A 16,981-nucleotide genomic window follows, 5' to 3' on the forward strand; every position below is an offset into this window, starting at 1 on the left:
AAGAATTTTGGAGACTGAGGGTAGGGAATTTCGTAGCCAAGCATCCAGAAACAGCCCCAGAATAGACAAAGACTGTAATAAAATAAGAATCGTGGAGATACTGCATCAGCTCTTGGACAGTTTGATAAAGATGCTGATGCTTTTGAGTGAAGAACAAAAGCAAGCTTCAGATTTAAAACCAGCATTGCATGAAATATGTTTTACAATTGCCTGTGGCTGGCAATGAGTGTTTCTGGAGAGGGCAGTACCACGAGCAGCAAACCAGTTGAATGAGTAACAGGACTTTGGCTTTGTCACAGGCCATCCATTGCCAGAACAACCTCCATTCCCACATACCATCCTTTCCTGAAAGACTTGTTTCTTTTGAAGCTGGAGTTTAATATGCTTTGATTTTCGCAGTAGGTTTTCAGGATAGACCTCTGAACCCACCAGCTCCTACCCCAGGCCTCACCCCTGTGAGGTGGAGGGATGTCAGCCCCTGAGGCTGTAGTTCACCTCGCTATTCAAAATAGGGTCCACGTGTAGGGTTTGCATCCAGGCTTTGCTCAGGGGGTTAGGATCTGAGGGTTTAGTTTGGGTCCATCTACACCCTGAATAGGTTGTGCAGAATTTCTGCAGCTTGTTTTTAACCTGTCCAGAACATTATTAGTGTCAGGGTACATTAAAACTACTCCTTCATTGTGGCTAAATGTTTGAAATTTAGATGCACCATCACACATAATAGGATGGAGCTTGGTCTTGGGATTTTGAGCAGTATTACTTCATTTCCTTCATGGTTTCTGAATGTCCATGGTTAAAATGCTGCCAAGTAGTAATGCCTTAGCCAATCTTCCTCTAAAGTGTAGTATTTTGCAAAATCTTGAGGTGGGGGACATGGACTTTGTCTGACCTGAAAAGTATTTGGTTTGTTTTATGCACAAAAATGTTAATTCTTATTTCATCTGACTTTTTCCCCCACTTTTTTTGGTAATGTTATGATTTTACTCATTTGCTTAGAAATCACAGGGAAGAAGAGGGACTATGAGTGTATCGGAGTGATAAGCCCTCGGCTCAATTCGCACATCTCTATGGCTAAAAATCTGTGTAGCTTTCAGGACAAAGAAGGCTTCTCTAATGTTGTATACTTAACCAGAGAGAGATACATATCAGCTGCTTAGATAAAAGGCATTTATTAGATTTCTGCCTGAATACAAAAGCATCATAATGACTCAGATAAGTTGACGGCATTAAAAATACCTCGGGTTTGGTGTGAGCTCAGTTGTGTCAGTTGGAAATGGTTCCTCAGGGGGAGAGTGTTATTTCATTGCGTGTGACAGCAGTGCCAACCACTGCCCTCAGTTTAGTTATTTATCATTAAATGATGCAATATGGACCTTCTCCAAAGCTATTGTTTCACAGAGGAAAAAAATATTTGTCTTACACCATGCCTGTCAGATAGGATTTTATTTATGTCTTTTGTTTTTCTGGATCTTCTTCGCCAAAACAGCATTTTGTTTTTAAAAGTGGGAATAATGGTCCTAGGAGCAGTATATACGTTTGAAAGCGCGAATCCTATTTCAACCCCTAAGCAAAAATTCCACTACTCTCAATTCTCCCAAGTAGTTTCTTGTGAACAGGAGTTTCTCATTGAAGGGCTCTCTGCTTTCATATCTTCAGAGAGGGAAGTGTAACTGCTATAAGCATTAGAAGAAATCTGTATTTCTGTTGTGACGATTTCACTGGTTATTTCACTAACTGCCTGTGTTAGCTTGTAGAAGGAGGATAAAGCAAGCGATCCCTGAAGACTTGCTCATCAGCAGTGAAGATTCCTTAATTTTTCAGTTAGCATCGCCTTAGTATCTAAGGCTGCAGCAATTGTTTGGTTTCTGCATTTGTTTTACAGCTGGTTTTGGATATCAGAATTGTTGTCAAAAATCGAGAAACATCAACAATAATCCAGGAGATGTTATATTGCATGGGCGTGTGTTTCTGGATTATTCAGCTCTGTTTGTTTTGCTGTACTGCCAGCTTTACTTTTTGTTTTGGTTTATTTGCATTTCAGAGGTCTGTATTGAAAGCCCGCTGCAGTTTTGTCACTGAACCTTAATTTATCTATTGGTCACAGAAGGTTCTCCCTTGCCTTTGTGCTGTGTGTGTGAGGGATAGAGAAAGTGGCTGAGTTGTTGAGAGGATGGGGGAGATGCTCGTGGCAGGTAGACTGTGAGCTGGGCAGCGATCTGGGGCTGGCTGATGGGTTTTGTTGGAATTCCAGAGAAATGAGGCCATAGATTGGGGAATTCTTGATATTGTTTTCAAAGCTTTCTGCTGCTGGGTCAAGCTCCCTAAGGAGTTGGATATGAAAATAATCCTGGTTCTCAAAGAGGCATTTGCATGACTGTGATGCCATCTTGTCAAAGCAGGAGAAGAGTCTTGCTGAGTAACATATGGTTTGGTTTGCAGGACTAGATTCTCATACACTATTTTGTCTGAGCTACTACAGGATTTTATCATTCCCCACATGCAGGCATTTTTTTTTCCCTGCCAAAATGAAGTTCTTTTCACGTTTATAGGAGGGGTCATGATGAAGTCAGGGTTTATCAGTTTCCTCCCCCTACAAACCTCAGTCTCCCTAGATCTGGTACTTGGTTTTCGAAATAGAAACTGCTTACAGGGAAATCCAGCAAACAGTTCCTCCTTTTTATATAAAAGCAGAGATGTGCACTGCTCTGTTGGTATTGGCAATGTTCTGTATTGAAGTACAGCTTGAGATGGAGGGGGAAGGAGTATTTGTAGGATTGAACATCACAAGCTGATTTGCAGTATAGGCTTCGGGAGACAGGGTCACTGAACCAAAAAGGTACAGAGTAGCCTTTAGTAGGATATACATCTATTTTGTAGAACTTATTTTTTTCTCTTCTCAAATAATTCTAATTGAAAAAGACAAAAAGACAGTCTCTGGTGACTCGCCCAGTCAAAGTCAAGTATGAGTGTGTGTCATCACTAGAGCATTTCATTATTGCTATCACAGTTAATCTGTCAAATATGGACCCCTCGACTTGGGTGCACATATATGTCTTAAACAGGGAGGAATGATTTCTTATGCTCAGTCTTTTAAATACGTTCCCATTAATTTATATCTACTATCGTTGTTGAGTCTAAGCCTTCATAAGATATAGAGAGTGCCTTTGTGATGAACAAAGACTGATTGGTTTAAAGTAAGATTTAAGCTCACCCAGGAAATAGCTAATTCAAAATGGTGATATCAGCTAGAACCTGTAAAAAAAGAGAAGTGCTGTGGAACAAGTAAAGTAACATGGTATTTCACATAGTTTTGAGCTGTACAAATGTCATTCCTTTTAATGACTGGACTCTGAACTACAAAGATTAATACACAACTGTGAGTAGGATAGGTAGCAAGGAATTTACCTTAATACCTATTTTAGTTTCTTGCTTTATCCTTGGAGTTCTCTGTATGGAAACCATTGACTTGCTCAGTATTTGTTATGTTGTTGTAGTTGTATGTTGTTATAAGTGTTTCAAAAGGAGTGCTTTTCATGAAGGGGTGATGATGTGTGCTTTAAAATGTCAGTACCTAACGCTAGGAATCCTCAGTTTTGTGTGTAGTGCATTTAACCTTCTATTTTCCTCGATCCAGTCACTTAGGTAGACTGATTCCACCAACAGCTAATAGCGTTACTTACTAATTATATTTATATACATATATGCATATGATTTCAAATTAACTTTTATAGCAGAGCCTTCAAAAAGACTGACAATTATAGGAAATCACTGCATGGCTGCTAAAATCTCACAGCATGAGTGCCAGAACTGACAGATCTAGGCTTCGGGACATGGTATAAATCATCAGTGGAGGAAAACACCCTTCATAATCAATTACAGACAATTACACACTGCTCTGCAGCTGATTTTGCCACATGGCATTTAAAGATTCCAGCAAAGATTTGTTTGTTTTAAATGCTCCACTGCTTAGAAATGCTTGTAAAGCATTAACTTAGAGCTGATTAAATACAGTGTGTTGGCCAAAGGAAAAATACATTGGGGATATAATCATGCATTGGTGCCTGATGTTTGGACACAGCGGGCTTTTTTCTTTCTGAAGTACAGATCTGGGGCTGAAGTCCTGTCTTGGGCTGGTACTTTTCTTGGTTCTGGCCTCTTAAAAGCAGAAAGGAAGCACACAAAGAATATTTTATAGTGGAGATCTACCTTTCTGTTGAGGTTGAGGTCCTGTTCAGTGTTTGCTTAAGTCACGCTGACTTCTGCCTTGCTTTAATTGAGCACTCAAAATAGTTTCTTAGTGTAGTGTTATCACTTAAAACAGGTGTTATCAACACACTGAGTAGACCTTGAAGAAGTCTGATTCACCTATATCAGATGTCCTTCATTGCTTCTCTGCTCTGGCTTGGCTTTGTTCCTTTATCTCCGAGAAGAGATAAAGGTGGTGAGCTGGGTGACTGCCCAGGAGTTCATGCATTCTGACTAGGTGTCCAGCTGCTGCTTCCTGGCACCTGATAGACCTCAAAGTGGCCCTGAAGTCTGTATATTGGCCATGTACAATTACAGGCTTGAGGCAAATACTCACTGTGGCTTCTATTAGGCCTGTGTCCAATGTACCTTGAATCTTTGCATAATGAAAGCAAAAAGAGCATCCACATACTTGAAGGCAACACCACATGCTGCAGTGTAGGGCTCATGTCAAAAGTGTCACTGGTTCTTGAGCCTGCATGGTAGGAGGTTGGAGAGCAGTGCTGCAAGGAGCAAGGTAGAAAAAGGCTTTCTATCTATGCTCTTACTTAAATGTATGCATTGAAGTTGACCATGTCTACTGACCTTGGAGTAGGTGGGGTTTTCCTTATGGTTTGATAGTGCACTCTAAGGCAACAAAAGAAGGTGCTTAAGGGATGAGTTCAAAGGTTAACTCTTGACTACTGCAGAAAAGTTGTAAGGCCATTTTGAAACAGAAAATCTCCAATCACAGGCCAGCCTGGATTGGCTTCATCTTTTCTGGAGCAGATTTTTATAGCCCTTGAGCTCCTGTAACTCCTTGTACTGCTCCAGTTAATCAATCAGAAGAATATTCCCTGGGAGTACAGTCCATTTTTCTTCTCCCAGACAGTGAGTTAGTGGTTCCTCTGGATTTCTCATCATTCCTATTCACATTAATGCACTCTGGTTACCTACAGCATCTCTGGCCAGTCATCCAGTTATTGTGTGAAGTAAACATGAGCAATAGGGTTAGAAGGGAAACTGGCAGAGTCTTTCATCTGTTTTTTTTCTATACTTTATTACTATTTAACTTCTGTGTTTAAAATGCATCACCAGAGTATTTCCGTTTATTGCAAGTTTACACTGGTAGGTTTTAACCATGCTAAGACTGTTGAATTGTAGGGTAAGAGCTAGGAAGAAGATGAAACTCTGGCGGAGATCTGAACAGTGTCTAATACAAATATTGCATTCATGAAGAAAAAGACCCCAGAATGTTGTGGGCCATTTCTGATACATAAGGGGTATCTAAATTTGGCAGTTTGACTTCCATGCTTGCCTGATGTCCCATGAAAACAGTGGCTATAATGACAAAGAAAGGCAAGGAAATAAAGGCAATGTTAATAAATACAGGAGAATCAAGACTTGCATAAAGGTCTTGGTAGAATGGCTGGGAATAATGGGTGGATTTTGGAAATGTGAGGGAAGTGATCATAGAGTATGAGTAGGTTTGTAGTGAGAGATGGTAAAAATGGAATCCAGAAATAACAACAGGAAAATGACATTTAGGGGAACTCCTGGGGGACAAAGGAGTTACCATATTGTTTGTGGACATTTGCACATCTCGTACTGCTGAGCTGGTTCATTTTGTAAAGCATCATTCTAAAATCATAATGAAAATGAGCAGAAATATAAGCAAAAGTCTGACTCCAGCTCTGGTTCTTATGCTGGCTTGCCATAAAGCTCCAGCAGATGTGCTCCCCTCTGTAGACAGGGTATGCCAACATCTCTCTCTTGGACCCTGCTCAGTATTCATTTACTGATTTATTTAGAGCTACGTAGTCTGCCTTAAGAGCAGTTTTCTGTTTGTATCCCAAGTGGTCGCCGTATCTGTTATCCCAGAGAAATGTGCCAGGTACTTAGGTTTGCCAAAATAAATATTAAGATTGAAGATGGTGGAATGAACGAGTGGGGTCCAGCTTTCCTTTGAATGGTACCCTAATTTGTGCAGTTATGCGTTCTTGTTCCATAGACACCTTAGTGTCTTGCATACAGAAACTGGAGCTCCTGGTATCAAGAAAGGCCTGTCAGCTGCAAAAATGATTACCAAGCTATTTTTTTGACAGCAATCCTTAGCACTTTTTCCTTATGAAACCTCTTTCCAGTCTTCATCTCTAGTCCTAGAAAAAGGTGTCAAGAAGCCAAAACCATTTGATGAGATGGGTTTGAGGATCTCTTCCTGCAGAAAGACCTCTTAAAACAAGTGGTCAAGAGTTATGAAGAGAAATCTGTTTAAGAGCGTTAGCCTTGTCTTGTCAAAATACGTTGTGTAAGAGCATGACTTGAAAAAGCCTTCCAGCCGCATTCTGAGGAGCTTGAGTAATTCCATGGGGTGAGATGCTGTAATTGCTAATTGGGTTTAATATAAGGAAGCAGTAATATGGACTTCTCAGGTGTCATGGAGACAAGAGGATTTTGTGTTCATAACCCTGTAACACTGATTTTCACTTTAATGCTATTAGGATCTATTTGCTTATAATTGCTTTATTTAGTTATAAGATCTGTGGAACAAAATTGTAACCTGGTAACATTTTACATATGCAACCCTGGGTATTACATGAGCAAACCTGGTGTCAAATTTGACTCCAGGCGAAGGGGACGAAGGTCAACAGTGGTAGTTGTTCTAGGCTTTCAGCTTGGGCAGGGTCCCAGCAATGCTGGCTGAGAAGCACCTCCTGCCACCTGATGTGAGGATGGTACCAGTGATGGCACTGTGAAAGAACCTGCATCCTGCTTTGACCACCAGGTTTGGGCTTGGCCAAGCCTATCATGGCCTGAAGAGAGAAGGAAGATTCACACTTAAAGGAGGGGAAGGCTGTCAATACAGGCAGTTTTGTTTTGTCTTCATGTTCACATGAAACTGAGGTCAGCAGACAGCAGGTTGCTGCTTGCAGGTTTGGGGAAAGAGCCTTATGGAAGATTCACACCAAAACAAGTTTTGTTACATGGGTGGAAGAGCTGCCTCCTTTTTCAAAGCAGTTATCATTAAGTGTCTTTGCTCTAAGGAGAATGTTGAGACCCATGAGAAATCATACTCCAAAGTGAATTACATTTCAAAGCATTGGACATTATTTTTAGGAGCTCTTCTCCACATTGCCTGCAGAATCTTTAATTAAGAATGTAGTTAACTGAACTTGAGTATCCCCCAATTATTGTGATAGCTTTTTCATGCTTTCGATATTGAATGCTTAGAAACTATAGAATCATAGAATCATTTAGGTTGGAAAAGACCTCTGAGTTCCGCGAGTCCAAACATAAACCCAGCACTTCCAAGTCCACCGTTAAACCATGTCCCTAAGCACCACATCTGCATTGCTTGTAGAGACCTCCAGGCCTGGTAACTCCACCACTGCCCTGACAGCTTGTTCCAGTGCTTTTGATAACCGTTTTGGTGAAGATGTTTTTCCTAATATCCAATTCAACCCTTCCCTGGTGCAACTTGAGGGTTTTTTTTCTTCTTGTCCTATCACTTGCTAAGTGGGACAAATTCAACACCCACCTTGCTACAACCTCCTTTCAGGTAGTTGTAGAGAGCAGTAAGGTCCCCTCTGAGCCTCCTTTTCTCCAGGTAAACCACGCCAGGTTCCTCAGCCTTTATCATAACACTTGTGCTCCAGGCTCTTCACCAGCTTTGCTGCCCTTCTCTGATGAAAAATATAGGAGCCTTTGCAAAAATAGTGTTTTAAATCAAAAATCCAAAATTTGAATTTACTTTTAACACCAAAAAAAAAAAAAAATAGTAAAATTGTCTTCAGAGTGAATGCATTTAGAACTTAATGGTTTTTGACCTATGGGGCAGACACAGCCTTGGCAGCAATTAGAGTTACTATTGTGCTTACAGGGAGGGAAAATACATGAGAATCGTGCAGTAGCAACAGGACTGTAGGTTCACTTCCTAATACCACTGTTCTGAGCTGGCTTGGTTAGCAGGTGCTGCCGGGTTCTGGATTTTGGGTCAGAATTACATCTCTGCCTTTCTTTTTTGCATCTTGTATTACAACAATAGGTGTCAGCCGACTCGAGCTCCTCCATGAATTCCAACACGCCTCTGGTGAGGATAACCACTCGCCTCTCCTCGACTGCCGATGCCCCCATGCTGGCAGGAGTCTCGGAGTATGAATTGCCAGAAGACCCAAAATGGGAGTTTCCAAGGGATAAGTATGTAGTCTGTTTCCTTTCGCACTACCTAAGCACGTGATTTGTAATGTGTCCTTTTAACTCAAGAAACCCTGGGAAATCTCAGTTACCCAAATCTCTTGAAGATCAAGATGCAATTCAGTTATCTGAAGTCAGTTTGTTTAAATAGAAACTAGATTTTCTCTGCCTGTTCTGGTTTTATTTTCAGATTTCTTGTGGGTTTTCAGATATTCTGCTGAAATGCATCTCCTCTATCAGGAGAAGAGTGAACCTCAAATGTTATCTGAAATTATGTATAGAATCATAGAATAGTTAGGGTTGGAAAGGACCTTAAGATCAGCACGTTCCAACCCCCCTGCCATGGGCAGGGACACCTCACACTAAACCATATCACCCAAGGCCTCGTCCAGCCTGGTCTTGAACACTGCCAGGGATGGAGCATTCACAACCTCCTTGGGCAGCCTATGGTCTAGACTGGGAGAAATAGCCACATACAAGCATTGGTGAAGGACAGTCAAGATTTCCTCAAGCAATACCTCTGTACATTCAACCATGTTCTTCAGTTATTACTTAGTTAATATTTATAGAGCAGGTAATACAATATCATGTAGGAGATAAAGTCTAGAATATGGTATTAGACAGCCTTTTCTTTCTGTCAAGACTCTGGGTAGGACTTGTTTTGATCTTATGTTAGCCTGTATTAATGGAGACAGTGATTTTTCATTTAGGGGGACATTTTGCATATTGTATGCATATACATAGAACTTCTGTGGCTTAAAAGTATTAGGTTTCAAGCAGAGCTTGCTGAATTTTGATATATGCAAATTCGTGTGGCTCCATAATGTTTTCTTCAAAGTCTGTTGACTAACATGCAAAATGAGCTTCTGAATAATCTAATTAAAGATGTAACCGTATTCTTTAATATGAAGAAGACATGTAAAAGAGAGATAATATTAACAGAGGTAGAACCATGATTATATGTTAACGTTAATACTAACTTGAAGAAGTCTTTAGGTGGCTTTGAGAAAATAACCCCTTTTATCATGAGCAGTTCTCTTTGAAAGCTCAGGGTTGTAACTTGTGGATGGCAGAGCTGTAATTCTGAACCTTCTGACAACTGTTCTGGAAATCGTTTTAATGATGTAGCTGCAAAGCAGTGCAAAATGCTGTAATTGCCACCTGCAGGATTCTAGTCAACAGTGGGGGCCTGTATATGTGCTTCTGTCAGCCCGGACCCTGTGGGGATACACTAAATGCGGAAAAATTTAGAGTGCTAAACATTTCAAACCAGCATTCAGCGCAAACGGCGGTGGAGCAGATTTGCAATGAAAGGAGGCTATTTAGAGGCAGTTTATTAGGTTGGGGGGCAGGAGGCACACAATGAGGGGTTTGTTACTTTAGTCCTAGCAGGGCAATAGCACATAAATTAAGCAGTTTCCAATGCAAATGTTTGTTCTCTGCCAAGATCCTAAATTCAATTTTAGGTCTGGAGTGACCTCAGCATAGCGTACGCTGCCCTTCAGTCTTTGCACCGTTTAAAACTCGCGTTTGCTTTAGAAACCGATCCAAAACAGCTCGAGGAATTCTAACCAAGGCAAAGACCGCATCTGACAAGGAGTCAGCGGGCTGCCCTCCGGAGGAGCCGCTTCTCACTTCTGACTTGTGCCCAAGTAGATAAGCAGGGTTTTCAAACCACCGAGCCTTGGTTTAACGCTCTCCTGTGGATGATATGGCAGTCTCTCGCTGTATTTCCCTGGGGAAGACGGAAGTCCATGCTTTAAGAATGAGTCCCTACATACACTGTATCTGTGAATCTTGCTTTTGACCGTGAAAAGCCAGTCCTGAGGAACTTGGTTATGAGAATGCTTATCGGAGTCTGCCCCCTCCTCTGGATAACATTAGCAGCATCAAACTCATCGACCACCCTCCCGGATTTCTGCTATGGCACTGCTTCTGGTTGTTAGATGATATTTTCTGCGAGTAAAGGAGCCCAAATCTGGCCCTTAAGCACTTAGGCTGGAACAAAAAAGATTTTGCCCAGAGGCTTTAAAGTTTCTTTTTAATTCTATCTTTTTATCTTCATAAATCTGAGATTGGCATCTCTGTGTCTGTTACAGCTGAGTAGGTTTTGCAAGCAGGTATATGCTCTGCAAAATACACTTCGCAAGCACACTTAACAGCTGCTCCTTTTAAAAGGTTTCTGATGTAGACACTGTGATTATAACTGAGTTTCAGTTTCTTCCAGTCTCTGCTTCCTGCTTTCTGAGCAGAACCCAGGTGCTTGCAGGCAGGAGGCATCTTCTGTTACCCTCCTACGTGACACTCGTGGCACCAAAGAGCCTGCAGCCAAGAAACAGCCTCTATGCTAGACCCAGCTATGGGTAAATAAAGCATCCTGTCTTGCCCCTTAAAGGATCAAAGGGAATGCGTGAGGATGTTGGATCTTGCTGGGGTGGCTGTAAAGAAGACAGCTTGTAGGGGATGCTCGGATGTGCCAAGTGCTTTGTCCCATGTAGGTACTGCCGTGCAGGGAGAGCATCGCCTCTTTATGCATGGTGGGACTTGCAGCAGAGAGCAGAGCTGGTGGCCATGGCAGCTCCTGCCAGCTCTTCAAGGCACAAGAGCATCAGCATCACTGGAGCCTTAACCCAGCCCCTCACAGCAGTAACCCCTCCTGAGCCTTCGCTGCATGCATGAGCCACCTGGGGCAAGAGCCTTATGGAAGATACACCTCCTTTTCCAAAGCAGTTAAGTGCCTTTGCTCTAAGGAAGACGTCAAGACCCCTGAGAAATCGTACGCCAAAGTGAATTACATTTCAAAGCATCAGGCATTAAATTATATTTAGGAGCTCTTCTCTGCATTGACTGCCACCATCCTCCTTTCTCTTCCCCTCCTTTCCCTCAAGAAGGCAGCTGGGTGGCCATCTTTTCAGCCATACAACAGAGAAATGAGTTTGATAATCACCCCCAGACCTGCTGTCTGGTCTGTCCTGGCTGATTCGTGCAGTGCAAGTCATCATTAGGCAAATCTTCACAGCCCGTGTCCCCAAACAGAAAGCAAGAATGAATTTTGAGCTAAAATTATGCTGCCTGAGAGCATATTTGATTTTACTTTCTGTTTGCACTGTGCCACCGTATCACGAGAGTTAATACCTAAAACATCCCCCTGATCTTAATACCACCCTTTGCCCAAAGAAACTTCTTTCATCTCCTTGTGGTCAGTGTGAAAAAGAAGACAACTGGCCATGTTACAAGGACAGGAAAAGCTCACGTGTTGATTGCTGCCCTCTGAAAGCTCTGCCCCTCCATGCTGTCTCCCTGCTACAGCCTCCTAGTACAAGGAGAGGAAGAGCTTAAAGGCTGGGTTTAGCAACTGATCTGCCCCTTTGAGATGCTCGCTATCCCATCCCTAAGAAAACATACTGCGGCGCACATGAAAACTGATGCATGCACAGAGTCTCATTAGTTCCATATGATAAATGCTTCGTGCTGCAGCAAGATGCTGAAAGCTTTTTTATATTTAGCCCTGGAATTTCACTGGCTGCATCCCTTCACCAGATGCTGAGTGTTAATCTCCTGTTTGCACCTCTAGGCTGACGCTGGGTAAACCCCTGGGAGAAGGTTGCTTTGGGCAAGTGGTCATGGCCGAAGCGGTGGGGATTGACAAAGACAGGCCTAAAGAAGCAGTGACTGTGGCAGTCAAGATGTTGAAAGGTAAGAAAATTGGGTGATTAGGGATCAGAATGGGCGATATGGCAGTCTTCATCCACGAAAAGCTTCTTTTGTGGCATCTGAACTCTGTCATCATGGGGGGGTCAAAGAGCACATAGCTGACCTCAGCCTTCAGCAGTTTGGGGTGTAAATCTGTGCCTTGACAGCCTGTTTATCTTGAGCAGTGAGTATTTAGGAGGCAGAAGATATATTAGCATCGTGTGGGTCTCTCTGCTTTTAGTTTAGTTCATGTCAGAGGCTGTCAATATGTGTATCCCAGCCCATTCAGTCCAGGTGGTTAGGGCCTATTTATTTTGCATTTAATTATAAGGTTAGTTTGCAGGAAAGGCATAGTTATTGGAGGCTTGTTAGCTAAGGACAGCATTTTCGTGTCTGATATTACTGCTGCCTCTTAACATACAACGTTGAAGAGTTGGTCAGTTTATCAGAGACAGATTATTTTTGTTAGGGCATAACATATGACTTTATGTAACATACAGCATATACAGGAAAACAAATCCTGTATTCTTCATTCAGAAGCACATGTTTTACACCAACTGGTGAGCCTTTGTGAAGTTCGGGGTGGCATGCTTAGAAAACACAAACTGAACCTTTGTCTTGTACAGATGATGCTACAGAAAAAGATCTGTCTGACCTGGTGTCAGAGATGGAGATGATGAAGATGATCGGGAAGCACAAAAACATCATCAATCTCCTTGGAGCCTGTACCCAGGATGGTGAGTAGAGAAAAGAAAGTAAAGCAGGACTTTCCAACAGGTCTGCAAAAGTCTCATTAATCATAATTTTTCAAGAGTTTTTTAAGGAAGCAGTCATGCCGTGATGGGATTTTTAGATATTTCCTTAGCTTAGCAGCAATATTTTAACTCCTGTCTCTCATTATACTTGCAGCTTTAATATGAGAAAGGGTACTATATCAAATGAAAACTCTCTAATCCCTTGCTGCAGGGGGAAAATTGACATTTTAGAGGGGCTTTACCCATGCCTGTTGTTCTGAATTGTCAGTCCTGCTTTAGTGGAGCTTGTATCCCATGAATCTGAAATGAGCATTTTTACTCTCTGAAGACCACAGTGTTTTTATTAAAAGCTAATTATGTCACGTAAAGTGATGCAGAATGGCATAAATCTCTGGGAATTAAAAAAAATCTTAAGCACTTTCCCTTTGTTTGAGATCTCACAGCATTTTCTGATTGAAAATGCTTGCTGTTCAGTACTTGGCATGGTCTGGAAAGGAACAGTCACTACCCCAGGGTTTAGGTACTTTCAGACACTGTAGCTCTGCTGCTATCCTGCGATGGAGCTTTGGGCCAGTCATTTGGCCAGGTCTAGACCTCCTTTTGTTTCAAGTTGTCCTTACTGGCTTCGCAGTTAAACATTTATTGGTTCAGTTCATTCATTATAGAACTCTGAAAGCTTCTTCACATAAAGACACTTTACCCTCTGACCTTACTCTGGTTTTCACACGCTTCTGTTTACCCAAAGGTCCATTGTATGTGATAGTAGAATATGCTTCCAAAGGAAACCTGCGTGAGTACCTGCGAGCACGCCGCCCCCCGGGGATGGAGTATTCGTTTGATATTAACAGGGTACCAGAAGAGCAGATGACATTCAAGGACTTAGTGTCATGCACCTACCAGTTGGCAAGAGGCATGGAGTACCTGGCTTCACAAAAGGTACGTAGAACTCAGCAAATACTACACAGAGTACGTGATGTGTGTGCTTGTTTGGCACTTTCTGAGTTTGGTTTTGTTCTCGTCTCGTTTATGTTCAGGGATTTACTGGGAAAAGAGCCCTTCTAAAATGAGTTGCATAATCCACGCTCTTGGAGAGCGGTGGGAAAATTCATACACTTGAACTTTTTAATCACTGTTTAACAGTATTGCTAAAATGAGGCGCAGAATGGATCACTCAAAGTAAACACTGTGTACATATCTGCTGTTTGAATTCATAAGCACAGGTGGTCACTTGATTACACAAGTCACATTATTCCACCCATGGGGCAGCAGGCACCATTTGCCTTCTGTTTCCAGTCAAATCAACCAAATCATTTCATACAGTGATGTGAAATAAATGACTTCAGTTACTTGGAGGGTTTACAGAATGATAATAGGCAGAGTTAAGAAGACCACAAGATGCCAGGGCAGAAATGAACAGAAGAGGGAAAAATAAATGGAGTGAATTAGTCACTTAAATTATGCACTTTACTTAAAACTGGTGTTTGTCAGGAGAGCAAGCTTATTGAAAGAATTCATTTATCCTGTCGTGTCCCTAGGCATTTATTTCTTCAACTTTTCTTTTTAACCAGTAATTTGATTAAATTATAGTTATGAAACCTGCAATATCCCTGTATAACTAACTGTAAACATACTGCGGCTTGGTGGACAAGCAATCATGAATACCCTGCGTGGTGTTTGGACCCAGTGGCTAAACCAGAGCCCCCGATATTGATGATAAATACTTCCTGCAAGGTGTGGAGTGGTTAGTGGGATTTATACTAATTTCCCGTCATGTTCACTCCCAAGTATGAAGCTGTTTTTAATCGAAGACCAGAGCCGAGTGGAACCCTCCATTCCTGTTGTGTGGAGTCATGATTTTACTGCTTTTCTGCACTCGTAGAGGGGGTGTGTGTGTAATCTAGGTCTAATTTTGCTTTTATTCTTTAATTTTGAAACAGTAATTCTCAGCATAGTGGGGTAGTCAGGGCAACATGCATGAGACCAGGACAGAAATCTAATGGAGTAAGCATAAGTACTGTGTTATGTAAAGTGCCTCTGGGTATCCCTTTTTAAGAGTAATGAAACATTTTCCTGGCAATGAGCCATATCCCAAGAAAATAGAACTGTTGTGAAGGGAAAAGGAAAGCTTTTGCTTATCAAACCTTGAGCACAAGCATCCACCTGAGAAGCTCTGAAGCGCTGTTGTAGAACACTACCAAGAAGGGGTGAGCTCACAGAGATGCACAGGGCAGAACCATTTCATCCTTGACGCAGACCCTTTGCAAAACCACTTGGTCAGCACTGCGCCGAACTTGACAGAGTGCGAGGCATTGCGCAAGGCAGAGGGGAAACAAAGGCAGCACATACTAAGCTGTGCATTCCGGTTCTTCAGATATCCCACCACTTCTGTTTGTATTTCACTAGTTCTTTTCCCTTTAGGGAACTGAAATAATAAGAGCTGGTCTTCTCACAGTATTTCCATCATGCAGGAAGGCCAATGTTCTTCTTATTTCAGTCCAATAAATAGGTCGCTGAGACTTCAAAAGAAAGAAGTCAAGATGATGTTTGGGCACCTACTTTTTGCCTTACGTAAAGTTTTTGCCTTGCAAGCAATTGTACTTGGAAACAATATCCCATTTCCAAAGTCGGTTGGATGCTTTTTAGAACTCTTGGCATGCCCTCTCTAACCTTCCAGTACCATGCAAGCACCACGGGGGAGCTCCAGGAACAGGGACTGGCCCAGATTGTTGCAAAGAGACAGCAAATTGTTAGGGCCAGAGGGTAAGCTGGGAAACCTGTCAGATATGGAAATCAACAGGGGGACCATTTAGAACATAGGAAGAGCATTAGTTGCAAAAATGCAGGATATGAGAAGTATATTGGCAGAAGGTGCCAGGATTTGACTCACTTGGTGTTAACATTCCATTTGAGATGCTCTACGGTACCCCCAGCCTTCTGTTCTGGAAGGGCTTGGGTCTGCTGCAGATCCTGTGTCATCCCTGCTAGTCTCATCCAGATACCTTAGATATCCTAGGGTATCTCAGATGACATCATGAACTTGTAGTTGGTTGACTGCTTTGAGCTCATAGTGCCTTACATCTATAAGAATAAGGACAGGGAAGTAGGGAGGCTGGCCTATGTAGTTTTTGCTGATGGTGAATTACAAGACTGATTTGATGCTGAAAGCATGTACTGTTGTCTGGCCCTGTGCACATAAAGGCATTGCTGGAGCAAGTTTTTCTTGGCAGTTCCCCATGGCTAACCCAGTGAGGAGCAGAAACTTCATTTTACCCATGCAGGATAAGAGATCTCAGCAAATTGCTGGGACAGGTTATAATACAAGAAAGAAATTGGCTCTGGTATAATTTTTGCAGTGGTTCAGTCCAGCATGTCTATGCACATGCTGAAATAAAGAGTACAACACAAAGGGTAATCCAAAATGAAGGGGGAAGGATATTTGACTTGAAAAGAAGTAGAATATCCTGGGAGGACTCCAAATACGGTGTTTCTTACCATGCCATCTTGTATGAACCCTAATAATGCTACTTAAACACAGGAATAATATACTTTCAGTGTCAAGAATCAGTTATAAGTTTTCAGGATAATGCTGACTTGAAGGAAAAGTCTTTAAGGAGAGAGCTTGGATACTGAAACTAAGTGTGTTGTTTTAAAAGCAAACAGCCAAGCCTAGACTGTTTTGGGCTTCTTCTTTCCTTATCATAACTAAGTTGTCATAGTCTTAGGTTTGAAGTAAATTCACACACTCTAGACATCTATTTTAAAGTTCTGTTCTGTGGTTATACTTCATATTAAGATCTGCTATATTAAAAATGGTTTCACTGCTCCACTGTCAGGTTTTAGCTCTTGTGAGATGGTATAGTTTCAGAGAAGCAATGTAACATTCATTAATAGTATTTGTAATGAAAGTGCTGCAATACCTGTACCTGGGCACATGTAATGGGGAGTGAATCACAAAGAGCCTGGCATGGTTTGTGTCAGCACCCAGGCTTTCAGCCTTAGCAAAACACAAGTCTTAAATAAACCAGGCTTTTCTAAGAGGCTTCTTAGGGCTGGTGTTCAACTTGGAAACACCACATGAGAGGATGGACTACAGTAAGAAAGGCAACCTTATTTCA

General features: G+C 41.9%; 1 protein-coding gene across 12 annotated transcripts in view; it reads left to right on the forward strand.

Moving 5' to 3' along the window:
* Positions 1 to 16,981, forward strand: part of FGFR2 (fibroblast growth factor receptor 2) — an 86,813-nt gene that overhangs the window by 59,649 nt on the left and 10,183 nt on the right. For all 12 annotated transcript variants that reach the window (XM_062635276.1, XM_062635286.1, XM_062635287.1 and 9 more), the window contains 4 exons: positions 8,270 to 8,421; positions 11,993 to 12,114; positions 12,738 to 12,848; positions 13,612 to 13,802. In XM_062635276.1, coding sequence (XP_062491260.1) covers positions 8,270 to 8,421; positions 11,993 to 12,114; positions 12,738 to 12,848; positions 13,612 to 13,802 — 576 coding nt within the window. The remainder of the gene's footprint in view (positions 1 to 8,269; positions 8,422 to 11,992; positions 12,115 to 12,737; positions 12,849 to 13,611; positions 13,803 to 16,981) is intronic.

The sequence above is a fragment of the Pezoporus occidentalis genome, unplaced genomic scaffold (genome assembly GCF_034315485.1).
Source record: "Pezoporus occidentalis ecotype Australia unplaced genomic scaffold, CSIRO_AGI_Poc_V1 ctg45, whole genome shotgun sequence".
Lineage (NCBI taxonomy): Eukaryota > Metazoa > Chordata > Aves > Psittaciformes > Psittacidae > Pezoporus > Pezoporus occidentalis.